General features: G+C 46.6%; 1 protein-coding gene across 1 annotated transcript in view; it reads right to left on the bottom strand.

Moving 5' to 3' along the window:
* Window positions 1-18,248, bottom strand: part of SHANK3 (SH3 and multiple ankyrin repeat domains 3) — a 2,381,185-nt gene that overhangs the window by 1,153,365 nt on the left and 1,209,572 nt on the right. Inside the window, exon 12 of the mRNA XM_078677930.1 lies at window positions 41-377. Within this exon, the coding sequence (XP_078534056.1) occupies window positions 41-377 (337 nt within the window). The remainder of the gene's footprint in view (window positions 1-40; window positions 378-18,248) is intronic.

Below are 18,248 nucleotides of genomic sequence, written 5' to 3'. Positions count from 1 at the left end.
CCCCTCCCTTGGATTTGCAGCTTTTCCCAGTTTTCCTTACCTGGTCTTGCCCCGGCTGCTCCTCCTCATGGTGAAGCTACCGCCCTCTCGCTCCTCCTGCACCCGCTGCAGTGACGGGGAGCGGCTGTGGGTGCTGCGGGAGCTGGCGGTACTCGCCAGGCTACTGTCCCCTACTCCCGCCCCACCAGCCGCCTCCGGCATTTGCGACAGCAGCTGTTGGGGCAGGCTGCGGAGCGAGGGCACTGGCGAGTAAGGCGGGCGCCCCTCGGCATTCAGGTTATTGTCGCTGGCGCACCGCTGCAACGTGCGGGGGGAGGAGAGGCCAGAGCTGGGCACCCGGCGCCGCCGTGTGTAGCTGGGTGTTTCCCGAAAAGGCACTGCAAAAAACAAAGAAAAATAGAAGAGTGTTTTTTAATTGCTCATTTTTGCTCCAAATAGTCAATTCTAATTCTTAAAACAACACAATTAGAAAAGAAGAATATGTACAGTGCAAACATTGGACACAATTCATCATTGAAATAAAACTGGTAATTGGTAGCATTTTTTATGTTCATTTATTGTTTGTTGTACGTTTCCCTATCCCTAAGATAAAAATCCTACTAACAAGCAATAAAGTTCTATTTTCCAAACTAATATTATAAAGAGAGAGCCCAAATCTTTGAGGCGGGTAATCTCAGTAACCACAGCACCAATCACAACACCCAATACAGTGTTGGAAAGGGCAGTTGCAGCAGAAGGACATAGGCTATGCAGACGGCCACCATATATATAATATTTTTTTTTGCAGAGTTTTTTATAGCGCGAACTTGACCCGAACTGAATCAGGTATCAGAGCGCTTTACATAGCACCAGTTACGTTACATGAGGACACACATTCAATTTTGTTAGGCACGGGGAGATTAAGTGATTTGCCCAGAATCACAGGATGTTTGGCGTCGTTACCAAGACTTGAACCCAGATCCCCAGGTCCGAGGTCGAGCGCCTTAGCCGTTAGGCCAACTCCTCTATACATTTAAAAGGTAAAAGAACCGTGCCAGCAAAGTAGTCCCTTGTGGGCGTGTCTGCGTTGTGCTGTGGGCTGGGGGCGTGACTAACGCTGGGGGCGTGTGGTACGGCCATCACATCGTGGGCTGTGGGCGTGTGCTGGGGGCGTGACAAACGCTGGGGCGTGACAAACGCTGTGGGCGTGTGTCCGCCCTTCACGCCATGTGAGTCGTACATACAAGCGCCATTTATGTTGCTGCGCAGCATCAAGGGGCATGCTGGGGGCGTGTGTCCGGCCTTCATGCCATGTGAACGCAATTGAGCCGCATCAAGGGGCATGCTGGAGGTGTGAAAAACGCTGGGGGTGTGGGCTACGTTCCGCCCTTCATGCCATGTGGGTCGTACATTTTTTTAATCAGATCGTCTGCTGTGGCCGTGTGCTGGGGGCGTGACAAACACGTTCACCTGGAGGCCTGGTAAGTAACGTTACTGCAGCCTCTCTTGCGCGCTGTTACTGAACTCTCTCATTCAACGAAATTACATGCGCCTGCTACCATCAACTAGGGCTCTAGCCGGGCTCAGGCGGCGGATCAGTACACTAATTACACGCGCCTGATAACATCAACCAGGGCTGCAGCTAGGCCTCAAGCGAGGGAACACGCGCCTGCTAACATCAAACAGGTCTGCATCTGGGCCTCAAGCGGGGGAACACGCAAATGAGGTGTCTGCGGGGACAATTACTGCAGCCTCTCCTACTCGCTGTCACTCAACTCTCTCATTAAACGGATTTACCCGCGGCTGATAACTCTCTCCTTCAACGGCATTACACGCGCCTGCTAACATCAACCAGGGCTGTAGCCGGGCTCAGGCGGCGGTTCCCTACACCAATTACACGCGCCTTCTAACATCAACAAGGGCTGCAGCTGGGCCTTCTCCGTCCCTATTCAAATGAAATAAAAAAATTTGTCTACCGCGAGTTTTTAAAATAAATTGCCCTTGCCAAATACACACATTACACACATTCTATTTCATACCCGGACAACGTCGGGACGGGCTGCTAGTATTTTTATAAACGACATTATTAAGTTTTGCAACAGCATTACAAGTCGAAATCATATCAAACAATACATCACCATCAGTAGTAAAAAGATGCATCTGTGCAAGTGGCGCAGCCCCCTAGTGGACCAGCAGGTCAGCCAATCAAGCGGTACCACACTAGGATTAAGACATCCAATTCAAACCCACATCTCCCCACCATTTGTCCCATATTATGTGATGTTTGGCCTTGTACACCGACTTCTCTTGTTGGGTGCATCAATCCAATTTCGCCGCCATTGAGCGATTGATGGAGGAGCAGCGGACTTCCAGTGAGTTGCTAAGTCCCTCTTGGCTACCATGATGGCCGTTCCCATCAAGGCCTCGTGACCCCGGCCCCTTCAAACAACACCAGCAACAATAGTAGCGGGGACTGGTCTACTTCCTAACCCAGTATCTTTGTGAGTTCTGCAACCACTGCCTCCCAGAATCTTTGGATGATTAGGCAGCCCCAGACCATGTGATAGAAGTCTGTGGCAGTTGGAGAGCATTGGATATATCTGGAATGTGCAAGGAGGCCCGCTTTACGACTGTCTTGAGTAAGATATGCGCAATGGAGATAGTACATTTGGATCAGTCTTAGCCTAGAGGACATCGCAATGACCCTAAGGGCCATCCAAGCATCTCTCAAGTCTTCATCTTCCAGAGAGCCTATCCACTCCTCTCAGTATGTCCGAAGGGATCCGATAGCATTAGGGGCATTGTTGATAAGTGTACACTAAATTTGAGAGAGATCGCCTTTTCCGAGGGTACCCATCATGACTTTGGCTTCAAGGCTGAATTCCGGGAGAGACGTGCTCTATGTGATGCAAGTATGCAGTGTGTGGTGCAATTGTAGATATTTGTGGAATTGTGTCTTGGACAGTGTGTAAGTGGAGTGGAGGTCCTGCAAAAGGTGCATATGTGTACTGGACCACACATATCCCAATTGGGCAATAGCTATTATGTCTCAGTAACTGAAACCCTCTAGTGCCAACACCTCTCCCAGTCATATGCCATGCCACAGGGGAGATTCCTGAGTGAGTGTGGCCGCTCATCCCATGCGAGTCAGTGCCGTCCGCCATCCAAGAAACACCATACGAGTTACTTCAGGAAATGGGGTGGGGACCGTATCTCCATAAAGCATAGCCATCAATTTGGGAAAACCTACAGAGGTAAGCTCAACTCTGTAGGCCGGGTTAGACCATCTCCTGGTGAGCCAGTCATTTATGACTAATAGCTGTGATGCTAACCTATAAGTTTGTCATGTCAAGACCACCATCATAAGGGCCACGTTGACATTTGGCGTAGGCCAATCTTGGTCTCAAACAGTGTCATTTTTTTTTTTTACTTTATTTGACATTTTTTGTAAAGCGCCACCATGACCCCTTGTGGGTATCAGAGCACTTTACAAATGATGAAGAGCAGAGACATATAGAACCAATAATGTTTTAATCTAAAACCATACAGGATAAGTCGACACCCCAGAGGAGGGGGTGTCTTCTTACTGTTAACATAGTTAGATATAAAAAAAGACAATAGCATAACTGGCGAGCAGTAGTAATATTGTGATAATCTAGAAAAATACAAGGTCAGACAACATCCCAGATGAGGGGTTTGCCACCTCAATGTTAAAACCGATAGATCAAAAAGACAATAGTATAACAAGCAAGCACTAGGCATCAGAGTAGTTGACAAGTCATGGTCTGTTCAGAGAGTTCGCGGCCTATCGGTCAGTAAGGGGTGGAAGGGCAGGATTACTATGCGACAGGGGGTTTCCGGGGGCCTGAGTAGTGACATGACCCGTACTCGCAGAAGTAGAAGAGACCTCCTGAGGTGAATGCTTCATTAACACAATGATGGACTCAGGTGAGGAGTTTGTGTGCATGATATCGTTCAAACTTCTCCCCCTTGCCCCCCATATTGCCCACTGAATCACCATTTTTGTCACCCGGAGTTATTGTTGGCCACCTTGCACATGAGGGCAGCAGACCAGGGATAGATGTCTGTCCGTGGCCCCTGCAGAGGCCTTGGGAGGGTGACGAGGAACCTGGAATCTGCAGGTTGGAAAACATTTATGCTGGACACCGCATGAGGAGCTGGCTGGGACTGATATTGCCTTGCTGACCCCCCAGTATTGCCCCATTTTGGAGGACTGTTGGACTTGGCCCTTTTTGCAGGGTCATGCCTGAACTTTTTGCCTTCCTCCTATATTTTTTCTGACCTGTTGTTGGCTATTTTCTGACTCTGTGCACTTTACCACTGCTGATCAGTGCTAAAGTGCGTTTGCTCTCCCTACAGTAAATGAATGTATTAATTGGTGATTCCATGATTGACTATTTGGTTTACTTGTCAGACCCTAGTACAGTGCACTGAGTGTGCCCAGGGCGTGTACATCCAAATGCTGCTAGTGGGCTTGCAGCACCGGTTGTGCCACCCACAGAAGCAGCCTTGTAAAATGTGGCGAAGGTCTGCCATTGCAGAGCCTGTGTGCAGTCTGGTACTGTCATGCTGACTGGGCAAGTGCACCCACTTGCCAGTCCCTAAACCTTCCCTTTTCTTCATATTAGTCACCCCTATGGTAGGCCCAAGGGCAGGGTGCATTGTAAGTATAAGGTAGGACAAGCCCTGATGTGTGTGGCCTAATAGTGAATTACAGTCATTTTCGTTTTTCACTATTGCAAGGCTACTTGTTCTCCATAGGCCATAATGGGCTGTTAGAATCATAACATTTTATATTCCTAACTGATTCAGAGAACATGGTAGAAATTCGAGTTTAGTATGGCTGGACTCAGAATGATAAAACACATCTTTTAGTAAAGTGGGTTTTAACATTCTGTGTTTGCAAATACCACTTTTAGAAAGTAGGTATATGCTCGCCTGAACCTTTCAAGCCTGCTTCTGTTAGGTTGTGTATTTCTTGTCTTGAATTTTTAGTGACAGGGCTGGGGGATTCCACGAGGCAGAATGAGTAAGCCCAGTGGTGAATAGAGAGATCTGCATCTAGATGCAAGGGAGGAGTTGCACCTGGGACATGAATAGGACTGTGCCCACCCCCCACAGTGCTGGCTCCGCCCCTGTGGTACGTCTGATGTCTCTGCCCTGCACACTGAAAGAAGAGAAGGAAGACTGTCAACAAAGTGCTCTAGGGCTGTACTTGCCTTCCACAATGCTGAGTCCACCTCCTGTGGGGCGTCTGATGTTCCTGCCCTGCACTGTGAAAAGAAAGGAGAAGTCTGGTAAACAGAGTGCTTCAGAACTGGTTTGGACTGGGCACAGGCCCCTCTCCCCTTAGAGAACAAAGGATTTTGGGGTATAAATATTGGGACCCTGATCCCAAGAAATTAGATCACTTCTGGACTTACAAGACAAAACCTCTGCTGAGGAGAGGAACCTGAAGAAACTGAGGAGAGACTATTCCCAAGCTGAAGTGCTGCTTGGGGGATTGGCCTGCAGTGGCTGCCTGACTGCCAAAGAGAAGAGAAAGAACTTTGTGGACTGTATTTTCAACTTGTGCAAAGATCTCCAAGGGCTTGGAAGAGAGCTTGCCCCCTGACCGAAGTCCCAGGACCAGTGGACTTCACCAGCCTTTGTGAATTGCGGCTGGAAACGCTGTTTCAGTGGCTACAGAGGCAGGGAGCTGTGACCGACTCTCACGACCGGCCCGGTGTCCTGTAGGCACCTCATCAAGCAACGTCCACCTCGAACAACGCAAGCTCTGAGCTCACCGACTCTGTCCTGACACCGTCACAGAGCCATTGCCTGCACCGCGACTGGTGGACACCGCAACGTGCAACGCCTCGCTACACCGACTCGTACTGTTCTGACCGACGCGGTCACTGCTGTTGTCACTGTGTTACTGTATGTGGTCACAAATGCTTAACTTACAACGCCTCTGAGATAAAGCCTTGCTGCTCGTGCTAAGCTACCAAGGGGGTGAGCAGGGGTTATTTTAGGAGTGTAATCCCCTTATCCTGACTAGAGGAGAGGGTCCCTCTTTGTCACAAGTACCTACCTGTGCCAACTAGAGACCCCCAATTCTAACAAGGACCTATCTCACGCCTTCCAGAGATGGGCAAATCAGAGGGGAAGCAGTCAAAACTGCAGCTTGAGCCCCACAGATCTACCCACAATCATGATCAGGACAACAGCTACATTATGGCGAAGGGAGGAGGGAAAGACCATCCAGGTGAAGAAGGCTATATGAAGTTGACCCTCATAACAATGAAACATAGCCTAACCTCAATAGAGTAACGCATGGACTTCATAGCCCAACAGCTAGAGAAACACAATGGATGACTGGGGGAAGCAGAGCACAGAATATCTGAATTGGACGACTCCTCCTCACAGAGAGAACACAAAAGGCGCAATATGGAATGCCTACAAAGGGTCATAGTGGCTAAGAACAAAGACGTAGAGAGAAGGTCCAGAAGAAACAACATAGGGATACTTGGGATTCCGGACAGCACAACACTGGGAAGATGGAGGAATATGTGGAGCGCCTCCTCACCTCTACTTTTGGGAAAGAAGCTTTCTCCTTGTTGCTAGTGGTGGAAAATGATCACTGCTCGCTCACTGCTAGTCCTCCCCTGGGGGTTGCACCGTGGCCCATAGTTGCTGGACTCCTAAATTAAAATGTCTGTGATGTGACCCTTAGGCTGGCTAGGGAGCAGCGCACACTCTTTTTTGAAGGCAATAACATAGCAGTCTTCCCGGACTTTACAATGGCGGACCAAGAGGTCTGGAAAAAATTTCTCCCAGTTAAGAGAAAACTTCAACAGGCCAATCTCACCTATGCCACGTTATATCTGGCTCAGCTCAGTGTTACACACAAGGGGAAGCAACACTTCTTCACTAATCCACAGCAGGTCATGAAGTTTCTCAGACGCATACCATGTGGTTCGCCATCAGCCAAGCTTAAATCAGCTTAGAGTAGACCAGCATCCCCTATGTCAGAACCAGTACAACTCATTAGACTAAGCACTCGAACGACCATCTGCCAAGTTTGTGCCACAACATCATGAACATATGGATATCCTCCCTGTCGTGTTGGACCCCGCTGCGCGCACAGAGAAATGCAAGCAAGAGACTACTGTGGTAGTCTTGACAGGCTCATCTGAGCCACAAACCTCGAAAAGATGCCCCTGTTACAAATTATCTTGATGTTCCCTTTTCTTCACTTCTACTTCTCTATTGCCCTTTTTCTCCCCAACTTCCCCCTCCTCTGCATATTACTTTTTTATGGACACACTGGATGGCACAGCCCAAACCTTATCCTTTTCAGCTCCATTTCTTTCCTCTCCTTCTCTCTGCTGTTTCTTGTCCCTTTCTGTCAACCCCATTGCTACACTTATTGTTTGAACTAAGGGTTCTAACACCTCCATTGGGGTGTTTGTGGGGAGGGTTGATTGCCGTTGTGGAAGGGGGGAGGGATGGGAAGTGGGTTAATAAATTGAATGAGGCATTTTACAGTGTCTAGACTGTCCACTTTCACTCACCACCGACCCATGGATGCACCCGTAGCAAACTTTGATTACTCAGCTATCCTAGATGCTTACCGATGCTGGATAGCCTAAAATGCCCTGATATAACTTCTTGACACAGAATATATGGAGTCTGGGGGACCAGCGTAAGCGCAGGCATATCCTAGCTTACCTGGACAAGCATAACATACATGTGGCCATGTTCCAAGAATCGTGTATGAGCCCGGCCAACCACTGGACCTTTGCAACCAGCTGGGCTTCCCACAGAAGCTTTTGATCATATTTCACATACGCGAGGGGAACGGCTATAATGATTTAGAAAATTACCACTTAGGATGCGGTGGGATCCATACAAGACCCACTAGGTGTTACTGCATAATGTGGGGCAAATTGCCGGCCCATTCTGTCACGCTTGTAAACTGTTATGGACCGAGCACTGATGTCGTTGACTTTTTTATTAAGTTATGGGGGTTGGTGGTGAATATTGTCTCCACTCATGTTATTTTGTGAAGTGACCTAAACCTTACAATAGAACCGATTTTAGACCGTTCCCATCCCCAAACACACTATTATACCAATGCACAGTGACTCAGGCGGCAAGTCATGGAGGAGCACCAGCTCTTAGATGCCTGGAGGACAATACATCCATCAAATAGGGAGGGTACTTTTTATTGTCACTACACGCCAGCTGGTCTAAGATCGACTACTAGCTCATATCCAAAGGACTCAGTACTTGGTTGGTGCAAGCACACCACTTAACACTCACTTACTGAGGCCACTACCCAGTCCAAAAGCGGTTATCCCTGCCGAAGTTGCCACCGCCATTTCTATCTTGGCAACTCCCTCATAATGCATTGTTAGATGCTCCTTTCAGAGAATAACTACATCAGGAGGCAAAGGATTTCCTCTAGCGCAATGTTAATTCTGGCCCGATGCTGGCGACAGTAAGGGAGGCATTTAAAGTTACTGTCCGAGGTTTCGGTACCACTAAAAGAGGGGGAATCCTATGCGACATACGTAACAATCTCGGGAAACTGGAAGCTGAGCTTAAAAGTCTAGAATCACAAATGCAAAACTTTCACAAGCATGATGTGCATGCTAAATTCAGAGATGCACTCACTGACTAGCAACGCACTGCGGCAAGGGAGTATTTGTTTCTCAGTGGATATTATCAGGCCACATGGTATGGGGAGGGTGAGCACCCAGGAAAGGCACTAGGAGATGACCCGCAAACCCCGATTCTTGAACGGTATCTTGGAGATTAAAGACTCCAAGGGACACCTACAGAGGGACATGAAAGATATCCTCCATCCGTCCTGTCCTTTTACTCCTCTCTATATGCCACTCGAAGGTCCCAACCTCCAGACATGGATGCATACTTAGAAGACGTGGCCCTGGGGCGGTTGAACGATACTCAGTGGGAATTTCTTTCAGATGCATTTGAAGAAGATGAAATCAAGATCGCTATTATGCAGCTGGGGTCTGGATGAGCCCTGGCCCAGGTGGCCTACTGGCCGAGTTTTATAAAACGTATGCAGACAGTTTGGTGCCATTCCTAAAAACTCTCTATGAGGAGGCTCTGGAATTGGGCGCTTTCCCGTCCTCCATGCGAGAAGCCTTAATCGATTCTCTTTTAAAACCTGGCAAACCAACTGATGCTTGTAAATCATATTGACCCATGTCACTAATAAATTGTGATGTGAAAATACTAGCTCAATGTGTGGCTAATCAGCTCATCCTATTAATGGAATCCCTGGTGAGGCCAGATCAGTCGGGCTTCATACCAGGGAGAACAACTTCTCATAATTTGTGTACCCTTTTCTCGGTACTTCAAGATATTGACTCGGACCTAGCTGCGGTGGCTGTCTTTTGACACCACTAAAACGTTTGGCTCCCTGGAATGGGACTTCCTCCTAGTTGTATTGAGGTGCATGGGCTTCCCTCCACCTTTTCTCTCCTGGATAAAGCTGCTATATCATCAGCGGCAGGCAAGAATGTCAATAAACAGTGCGTGCTCTCCTCATTTCTCCATCTCCCGAGGCACCATGCAGGGGTGCCCGTTGTCACCTCTTTTGTTTGCCTTAGCAACAAAGCTATTGGCTACCAAGTTTAGACAGCACCACCGGGAGTATGCACTCCCTACCAGGCATTTGATAGTGTCCCTTTACGCTAATGATATCACTCGCTACATAAGAGATCTCCAGGTCAGTCTCAATCCAATACTTCGGATTACGGAGGACTCTCTGGAATAACAATTAACTGGGAGAAATCTAACATCTTCCCCCTCACCACTAATACCTCCTAATATAGCCCAAATATTCCATTGAAATCATGTGACTCAAAGATCCAATATCTGTGAATAGTTATCTCTAGTGATAAGGAAAAGCGAATGCACACAAACTATGGCAGAGCGCTTGACGCATTGACGAATTCCATCACCCGGTGGATTTCCATTCTCTTGCCCATTGCGGGCTGCATAACAATAACTAAGATGATAGTACTACTCAAGCTGTTATACCTCTTCCTTAATATTCCCTATTTCCCTTGCTGCCAGTTTTTTTAAAATATGAAAATGCAACTAATTCACTTAGCTTGAGGGGGTAAGCAACCGAGGCTTCACTGGGACATACTGATACAGTCTTTTTCGAAGAGGGGTTATGAAGTCCCGGATTTGGAATTATATTTATGTGCCCAAGAGCACTTTGCGGCATACTGGTTCCACCCAACCCCTTTAGTATTCCCCACTTAGCGATAGAACAGGGATAAATGGCACCAATCCCAACAACTGCTTTTCTGGGAGCGCATTCACAGGACACGGATGAAGATATAACAATGGTTGTCTGAACCACAACAGCCGGTGTAGTCTGGCTAGGCGGCTCCATACACGCCTACTCTACTACCCTCTACTGCAAATTCCCTACCATCCCCTGCTCCCTGTGACACACAGGGCGGTCTGCCAGCAGATGCTTCACAGATTCAACATGTATACATGGGGGAACCTATATAAAGAAGGCCGTTTTTCGGAACAAAGAGGACATTTTGGAAGATGACATGTCAACCCCTATGGAGACATTGCTGTACATCCGACTGAGGCTCAATATCAAAGCAACCACTCCTGACTGCCCGAGTGTGCCCCCCACACTGGCCCCCTACACACAATGCAGCAGGTAACTAATCCCACGCGCATATTCTCAGAGCTATATGTCAGCACTCAATCAGGGCAAGCTGAAGCAGAAGGTGGGTCTTGATCGGGGTGGCAGGCTGAGCTGGGGGTCACCCTCTGTGACAAGTAGTGGAGCTATAGCTGCCAACAAACGGGGAAGATAACGGCCAGAAGTCAGTTACACATTATCCATTATAGGTGTTTGCACCATACCTATTACACCTCGGCCAGGCTACATCGGTATCGCTTACGTATGACTGACAATTGTGACCGATGTAGGGCAGAAGGCGCAGATTTCCTCCATTTGGCAAGGGCGTACACCTCCATCTTTGGTTACTGGGATAAGATAAACAAAGCTTTGACACACATGAAGGGAACACAGATACAACGCACCCCACGTATGGTGCCGTTTGGATACACCGAGAATGTAGAGGTGTCAGTTTGGCGATACGTCTCACTGGGGCTACTACTAGCCAAAGGTAGAGTGGCTGCAGATGGGGATGCGAAGAGCTCCCAAATGTAAAGATTGGCTGAATGATTTGTTACACTGTCAGGAACAAATGTCCATATTTTCAGAATTGCTAACACCGTCCACCAGGCTAAAAGATATATGGGAGCATTTAAAGTCATATTTGCTGCTACATCACAAAGACACTGGGGATACCGATAATTCTGGCCCTCCCTGAAAGCAAATGTCAGCTCTTATACCACACATAATTGAATCGACATGGGGGTAAGAACGTAGCACTGTTTTTTGGGGAAATTCCACGAGGGAGAATCTCACTAAATGGTATTTTTCCTTCTTATTTTCTGTTTTTCTTTTACTAAACAAATGTAATCTATACAACATGTGAAGGGGTAAAATGTGGGCAGAGATGGATACGATATGCATAAGATTTATGTAAATGCACTTACCATTCTAACCTGCTGTTCTAGTTGGAACTTTGTAACTGATTGACAGCTGAACTAGAAATGCCAACAAAGAAATATGAGAAATAAAAATGGTATGCTTGGAGAGAAGAGACCCTTGGGTCTAGGGTGCACATTTAGGCATAAATAATAGTTTAACTTCTTTCTTGAAAGATGTAGTTGAAGGATTCAGTCTTGTTTCAGGTGGGAGGGTGTTCCAGATGCTCGGGGCAATGACAGAGAAGACTCTACTGTAGGTTTTCTTTTTAAAGAATCTCTCTGGTTTCAGCAGTAAAGTGCTGGAGCTTCTAGAGCATCTGGAGCCTCTGGAAAGTTCAAGCTTTTGAGCCAGATAGCTTGGGGTTTTGAAATGTACAGCTTTGTGGGTCATTCATACACTTTCTAGTTGAATTCATACTTCGTAGGGGAACCGATTGAGGAATTTCAAAACGGGGGTGATGTGCTTATTTCTTTTTGATCCTGTGATAAGCCTGCAGCAGAGTTAAGGGAGGTCCTTAATGGAGTGATTTCGGATCTGGGCAAGCCGCTCCATAGCCCAACGTGGGAGTCACTAGGGCTTAGATTGCAGACTTGAAGTAGTTGCAGGAAAGGAAGGGTTTTCATTTTCTTAAGGAGTTCATTTGGAGATTTGCTCTTTTAGTGGCAGCACTAATGTGCTTCTGCATGTTACGATTGGCTTTTCTTCTGTGAGCCACTCCCAGGCTGCTTCTGGGGCGTCAAAGAAGTGTGTTTTGTTTTTGTGGATCACTCTGAGCCGAGCCACAAAGATGAGCATGCAGGACAGATTAAGGGCTCTGAGTTTATGCTTCACCATTTCATATGATCGTCGTCCCACTTGCACTTCCCTGGAGTAATCTGGAAAGAGTAGGATTTGTGCGTTTTGGCAACTAAGTTCAGAGCATGCTCGTGCTTCTCTTAGAATACTGTCTCTGTCTTTAAAATTGAGGAATCTGGCTATCATGGGTCAGTGCGATGTTCCAGGGTGAGCACTCTGTGGGCACGTTCCACCACGAACCATGGTAAAAGTTTCTAAACCGGCATCCATGATCCATGACTTGATCTAATGTTCCAGAAATTCAGCCGGTTGAGTGAACTCCACTTCCTCAGGTAACCCCTCGAACCTGAGGTTACAGCGCAGGGAGCAGCTTTACGCATCATCGTCTCGACGATGAAGTTCAGCTGTTTGGGAGAGCAAGCGAGTGACATTGAACTTGAGGGCCAACATATAATTTTCACTGGAGGATACTCGTCCCTCTGCTTTCGTGATTCTCACTCTATTGTTTCGCAGGTCCGGACGGAAAAGCGCCATGCCAATCCGCACCTCCCCAATTTTGGATTCTACTCTGGCCTGTGACGTTAGTATGGCTTGTAGTATTGCCAGGTCTCGTTCTGGCGGGACCTCTTTGCCTGTTCTCCAGACCCACTCACCCCAGAGCCCAAGGTGTAGTGGTCAATGTAAATCTGGGAAGAATCAGGTTTCTGGATTTTGTCTTTCCCCATGATGAGTGGTGGAGTGCACCATGGCAGCATGCTCGGCCGTGGCCCCCTTGTCACATGTCCATGGCAGCATGAGCAGCTGTGCATCACAGGAAAAGGCCACGGGCCTTAGGAGGTATTCGAGAGTCCAAAGTGTGTGTGTGTGTGTGGGGGGGGGGCAGTAGGTCGCTCCACAGCTCCAGCACTTTGTAAAATCCAGTGGGCAGTTTTCAGGGCACCGCAATCGTTGCTGCACCACACCCAATAGCCAGTGACAGCATTTCCCTTTTCTCTCAGCAAAGGAATGTTGTACCCCAATGCAAATTCCGCTCAGTTAAGCAGCTTGATGCCACACCTAGGGTGCAGAACTCAGGGCCCAGGGGTCTCACTCCTCGGTGCCCCTGGGAGCACATGCAGCAATGCAGCGCTCTTGTGGCTTGAGGGGAGGAGCGTATGGCCCCCATGTGGTTCTGGTGCCTGTGGGACTTCAGGGCCCCCCAGAGGGGGAGAATGTGTAGCCCAGTCCGGCCTTTTGAGGCCAATAAGAGACTATGATAGGTGTGATAGGTGGGGGCTTCCTCACGACCCATCTGGCCACCGCCCAGTACACCCCCAACTGGAAGGATGGGAAGAATCAGGTCCAAATCTCGCTGGTCATCTTAAGCAGGAGGGGGTGGGGGGTCGATAAGCGATGCAGGGCCCAGCCGCGGGGCTCTAGGCACCAGCAATGAAGAACAAATTGAGCGCACAACAAGAAAACGCAGATGAACTCAATTTATATAGACACATACATATAACACACCACCACAATTGGAGGTGTAACAGTCCATGGGGTTGTCTCGGGTCATGTAAAAATATTCAAACTTGTAAGGGTTTCTTAGTCTGTTTCTGATCTCCTTCTACGCTCCATCAGCACTTTCCTACTGTATCACCCTGCTCTTCGGGCATCAGCAAAATTATAGTAATGCGCCTCTGTGTGACATTTTCGCCCCTAAGCTAATGATTGTAGCACCTGTGAACAGTTTAACTTTGTGCTTGCATCAACAACTTTGGCAACAAATGTTTCAGAAATGAGTATATCTTTAGCTTTAGTTGTTTATTTGTGCCTAGTACCAATTACTGATCATTAACACTTCTGAGCCTCAAGGTTTAAAAAATAATGCTAGAAGTGCAACGTCCTCTGGATCAAAGGACAAGAGAGGTCACTTCCTATACAAGTGTACATTTGATAAAGGGGCAACAAAGGCCACCAATCAGTGATGACCAAACTGCCGAAGTCGAGACTGATTTTGCGGTTAACTCAAAATGAGGTCCCTTCAACTGCAGACTGTGATGAGCGGCCTCTGAGTCTCCAATATCTCACAGACTCGCCTTGGAAGGGGTGGGAGCCTCCTGAACGGATGGAGGCCCCCCCGTGCGCCGCAAGGACTGCATTACAACCCTGCCTTGCAGCTGTCTTTAGATGCATGTGATACACGTTGAATCTCGCTTTAATAGCGGAAGTGGTGCAGTGCCGAATTAAACTGTGTGGAGGCCCCTGGGCAGTCAAAATTTCGTGCCCCCCACCCCCGCAAATTAACTCCTAATACGTTTTTAATTTTACCAACCAATAATTTTAATGAACCAAATTTATTACACAGAACTAAACATTAACAATTAATAATGTAATTAAACAAAAACTGTTTTTTTTTATTTGAGTAAACCAACAACACTTTAAATATTCACTTTCCTCAATTTGTTTGTGGTGAAGTCTTTCAGGATATGTTGGAAGTCAAGACGTCATATCCAGTGGAGACTTTCTTTGAGTTGATTAATTTTTTTCTATCTTTCGTAAACAATTTAAGAAAGCTTGATTCATTGTAATTTTCTTTCAAGATCCAATCAATATTGTTTTGATCCATTGTCGCGGGACCCCTAAAAGGAGTCAGGCCCATAGGCCGGTGCCTACTTTGCCTATTTGGTAATCCGGAAGTGAAGTGGTTCACACGGGGCAGCAGCTCTGTGGGAAACAGCCCTACAACGCGGCCGTTCCACAAATACACTAACCACGCATGCTTTCCAACGCATGCGTGGTTACCACGAATAACCTTTACCACGCATTCCTTTACTAAGAGATACGTAGTAAAGGAGTGTGCGTTAAAAGTCGATTTAAAAAAGGTTGCTTGGGGGGGCTGAGGTGGTCTCCCCCCCCCCCAAAAATAAACGAGTGGTTTTAAAAAAGAAAACTCTTACCTAAGAAACGCTCTTCTGTGCCTCTTGTGATTCATGAGAGCCTCCCTAACGACAGAATTACGTACGTGCATCTACATAGTGCATTGTCAAAAACATAGAAAAGGGACCAATTAAAACAGTGTTAGGAGAAGGAGGCTTCCGTCCATAGAAACTGGGGTGTATATTTTTTTTATTATACTAATTTATTAGGTTAGGATTTATTAAAAACATATTTGTAGATTTTAACTAAGTCGGTTTACCATGAAAATGCCATTATCATGCATACTTATACAACGAAAATGGTTGTAAAGGTATGTGTGGTAAAGGCATTTTCGTGGTAAACCATATGCGTGGTAATGGCATTCCCGTTGTAACGCATGCGTGGAAAAGGCATGCGTTGCAAGGGAATGCGTTGTAACGTCATACAACCAAGCTCTGGGTGGATTTCCTGAAATATAAATGTGCATGCCCAACGCTCGTCTTCTCTTTTCATGAAAAAGTTGCTAGTGAAGTCAATGGCTTACTCTCGCAGAGCAACATAGTTCCAGAATACCTTTTTGTAGGTCTGGCAGAATGACTGCTTTAGCGGTCTCACATTGGTTCATCTAATAAAAAAAAACACAATAAAGAAAAAGCTCATATACTTCTGCATACATAAAGGGGCTTTGTCAGCCCTCTTTATCCATTGGTCATTTTCAATTGTTCACATTTTGCTCCCAACCAGATTCTAAGCGGTGTAACACAAAGTGATGGGGCACTCCTGCAAAATGTGATGAGGGGCCTTTGAGTCTCCCATATATCACAGATATTCATTGGCTCAGGGCTGAATGGGGGCCCCTCTAAGGGATTGGTGCCCACTTAATGGTTGGCTCCACAGGGGCAGTAGGGGCCTGCTTTTTGCCCCAGCCAATTCCCTCCAAAGCATAAAACTTGGGGCAATGAGCCAGCAGGTGTCTTTGTAGCAATCAGAGTGACTGAATTTTCCCTAATCAAATGTGGACACCCGCCTACAATGAAGAGCTCCTTGTGCCATGACTTATTCAGTAATAACTTACTTTGCAAATGCTTTTTTTTCTTTTTCATCCTATATCCTTCCTTTTATTATCTTTTTTTATCATTCTTGGGTGATCAAACTATGTCTTCAATTCATAGTAATCCAAAGCCAATAGTACATTTTGGGTAAACCAAAAAGAATAATTTTTCCTGTGATGCACATTAAAACAAAAATAGGTTCTGTACAAGTCCTAAGCATGCATGCCTGCCTGCTAGAACGCACCACTGATGTTCAGTTAAAATGTGACGGTTCATTTTAAAATGTAACAATTTGTTGTTGCCAGCATATGACTACCACATTCAGGTGGCACATTTTATTTTTAAAACATCAGTCATTGCACTAGCTTGCCAAGGCCAGTCCTTTTGGCTTTGCCAATGCTTGTTTAATGTTTGGGGTTTGCATATTTCTAGCACATTACAGACTCTCTGGACTTAATTAATTTGAAGTCAGTGACGTCCAAACTAGTTCCTGTAGCCATTTGCAGTGCCAAGACGTGTGGACAGAGTGAGGCGTATTCCTGGTTGACCCTTGCCAGCAAAAAGAAGGTGCAATAAATTCAGAATCAGTGTGGAATATGGGCACTAACTCAAAGTACCACCTGGGATAGGAGAACTCTGTCCACCAAAGCTGCATTGTTTTGCCTTGTTTCATCTCGCATGCCTGGGAGTTTGTTCATAGAAATTCAATTAGGTAAAATGTAGTAAAACGCTGTATCTGTGCAGTATATTGGATACAGTGTGTTAATTCACTGGGCTCTGCCTCCAACCAGGGACCATTTTGCTAGTGTTATGAGCACAGTTTCTGTGTGTTTACAACACAGCCTAGATTTCCCCGAGGTAGGACCACAGACTCTTAATGAAAGAGCAGTGAATGCCCTGAAGCTCAAGCAAATCCGAGAGTTAAGAGTCCTTTGCCAGTAGATAGGCATCCAAGCAGACACAGTGACAGCCATGTAAGTAAGGACACGACAGAAGCGGGTAAGGCACACAAAAGAGGAAGACAGCGAAATACGTGTAGTTTTCCACAGACACAAGAATGAAACCACAAAAATCCGCAGAGACAAAAAAAAAACAACGTCGCTGAACAAATGTACATGCCGATGCACACCCCCAGCATCACATATCAACCAAGCAACACATGAACACAAGTACAAGTCATAACGATACATAGCAAGCATGCGTGCACACACACGCGGATGCACAGACATACACAGGCATTTATACTTACAAAAAACGAAGCACGGACCACAATTTCACAGTCTTGTGAGCAGTTTTAACCTCTTCCATGCTCATGACGGCTCCCGGCCGTCATGAGTCACGGTGGGCATGTGCTGATGACGGCCGGGAGCTGTCATGACCACGCCCGTGATAGGAAGGTTCAGCACTGCGGTGGAATTCGCGCTGCAGTGATGAGGTTAATACCAAACCCATAATGTATTTACTACACACATTAACCCGAGGCACAAAATGCACTAATACCCCGAGCTTATAGGTTCATGACAACCACACAACAATGCAGCACAAGGTAAAAATACTGCTCCAGCGAGACCACATAAATATATGGATCACTGGAAATGTCAAAAAAGAAACTAAAGTACTATTCTGAATTTCAGATTATTGATCTGTGTTGTTCCCTTAACACAGTAAAAGGTTGTGAGCAGTGAAATAAATGAAGGGAACAAGATAGCATTGTATACGTTGGGTTACTTTTAGCTGAATAGCTAAAGTGCACATAGCTTGACACGGTCACATGTACATGTATGAATGGCAACAAGCCGGGAGATCAAGAAATGTCCCCCATATTTAAAATGAGACTATTTTTTAGGCATGACAAAATAATTGTGAGTTTGAGAAAGTCGACTATTAGTTGGGTT

This window comes from Lissotriton helveticus, chromosome 1_1 (assembly GCF_964261635.1).
Source record: "Lissotriton helveticus chromosome 1_1, aLisHel1.1, whole genome shotgun sequence".
In the NCBI taxonomy this organism is placed as follows: Eukaryota; Metazoa; Chordata; class Amphibia; order Caudata; family Salamandridae; genus Lissotriton; species Lissotriton helveticus.
This window is presented reverse-complemented; position numbering and strand designations above follow the sequence as displayed.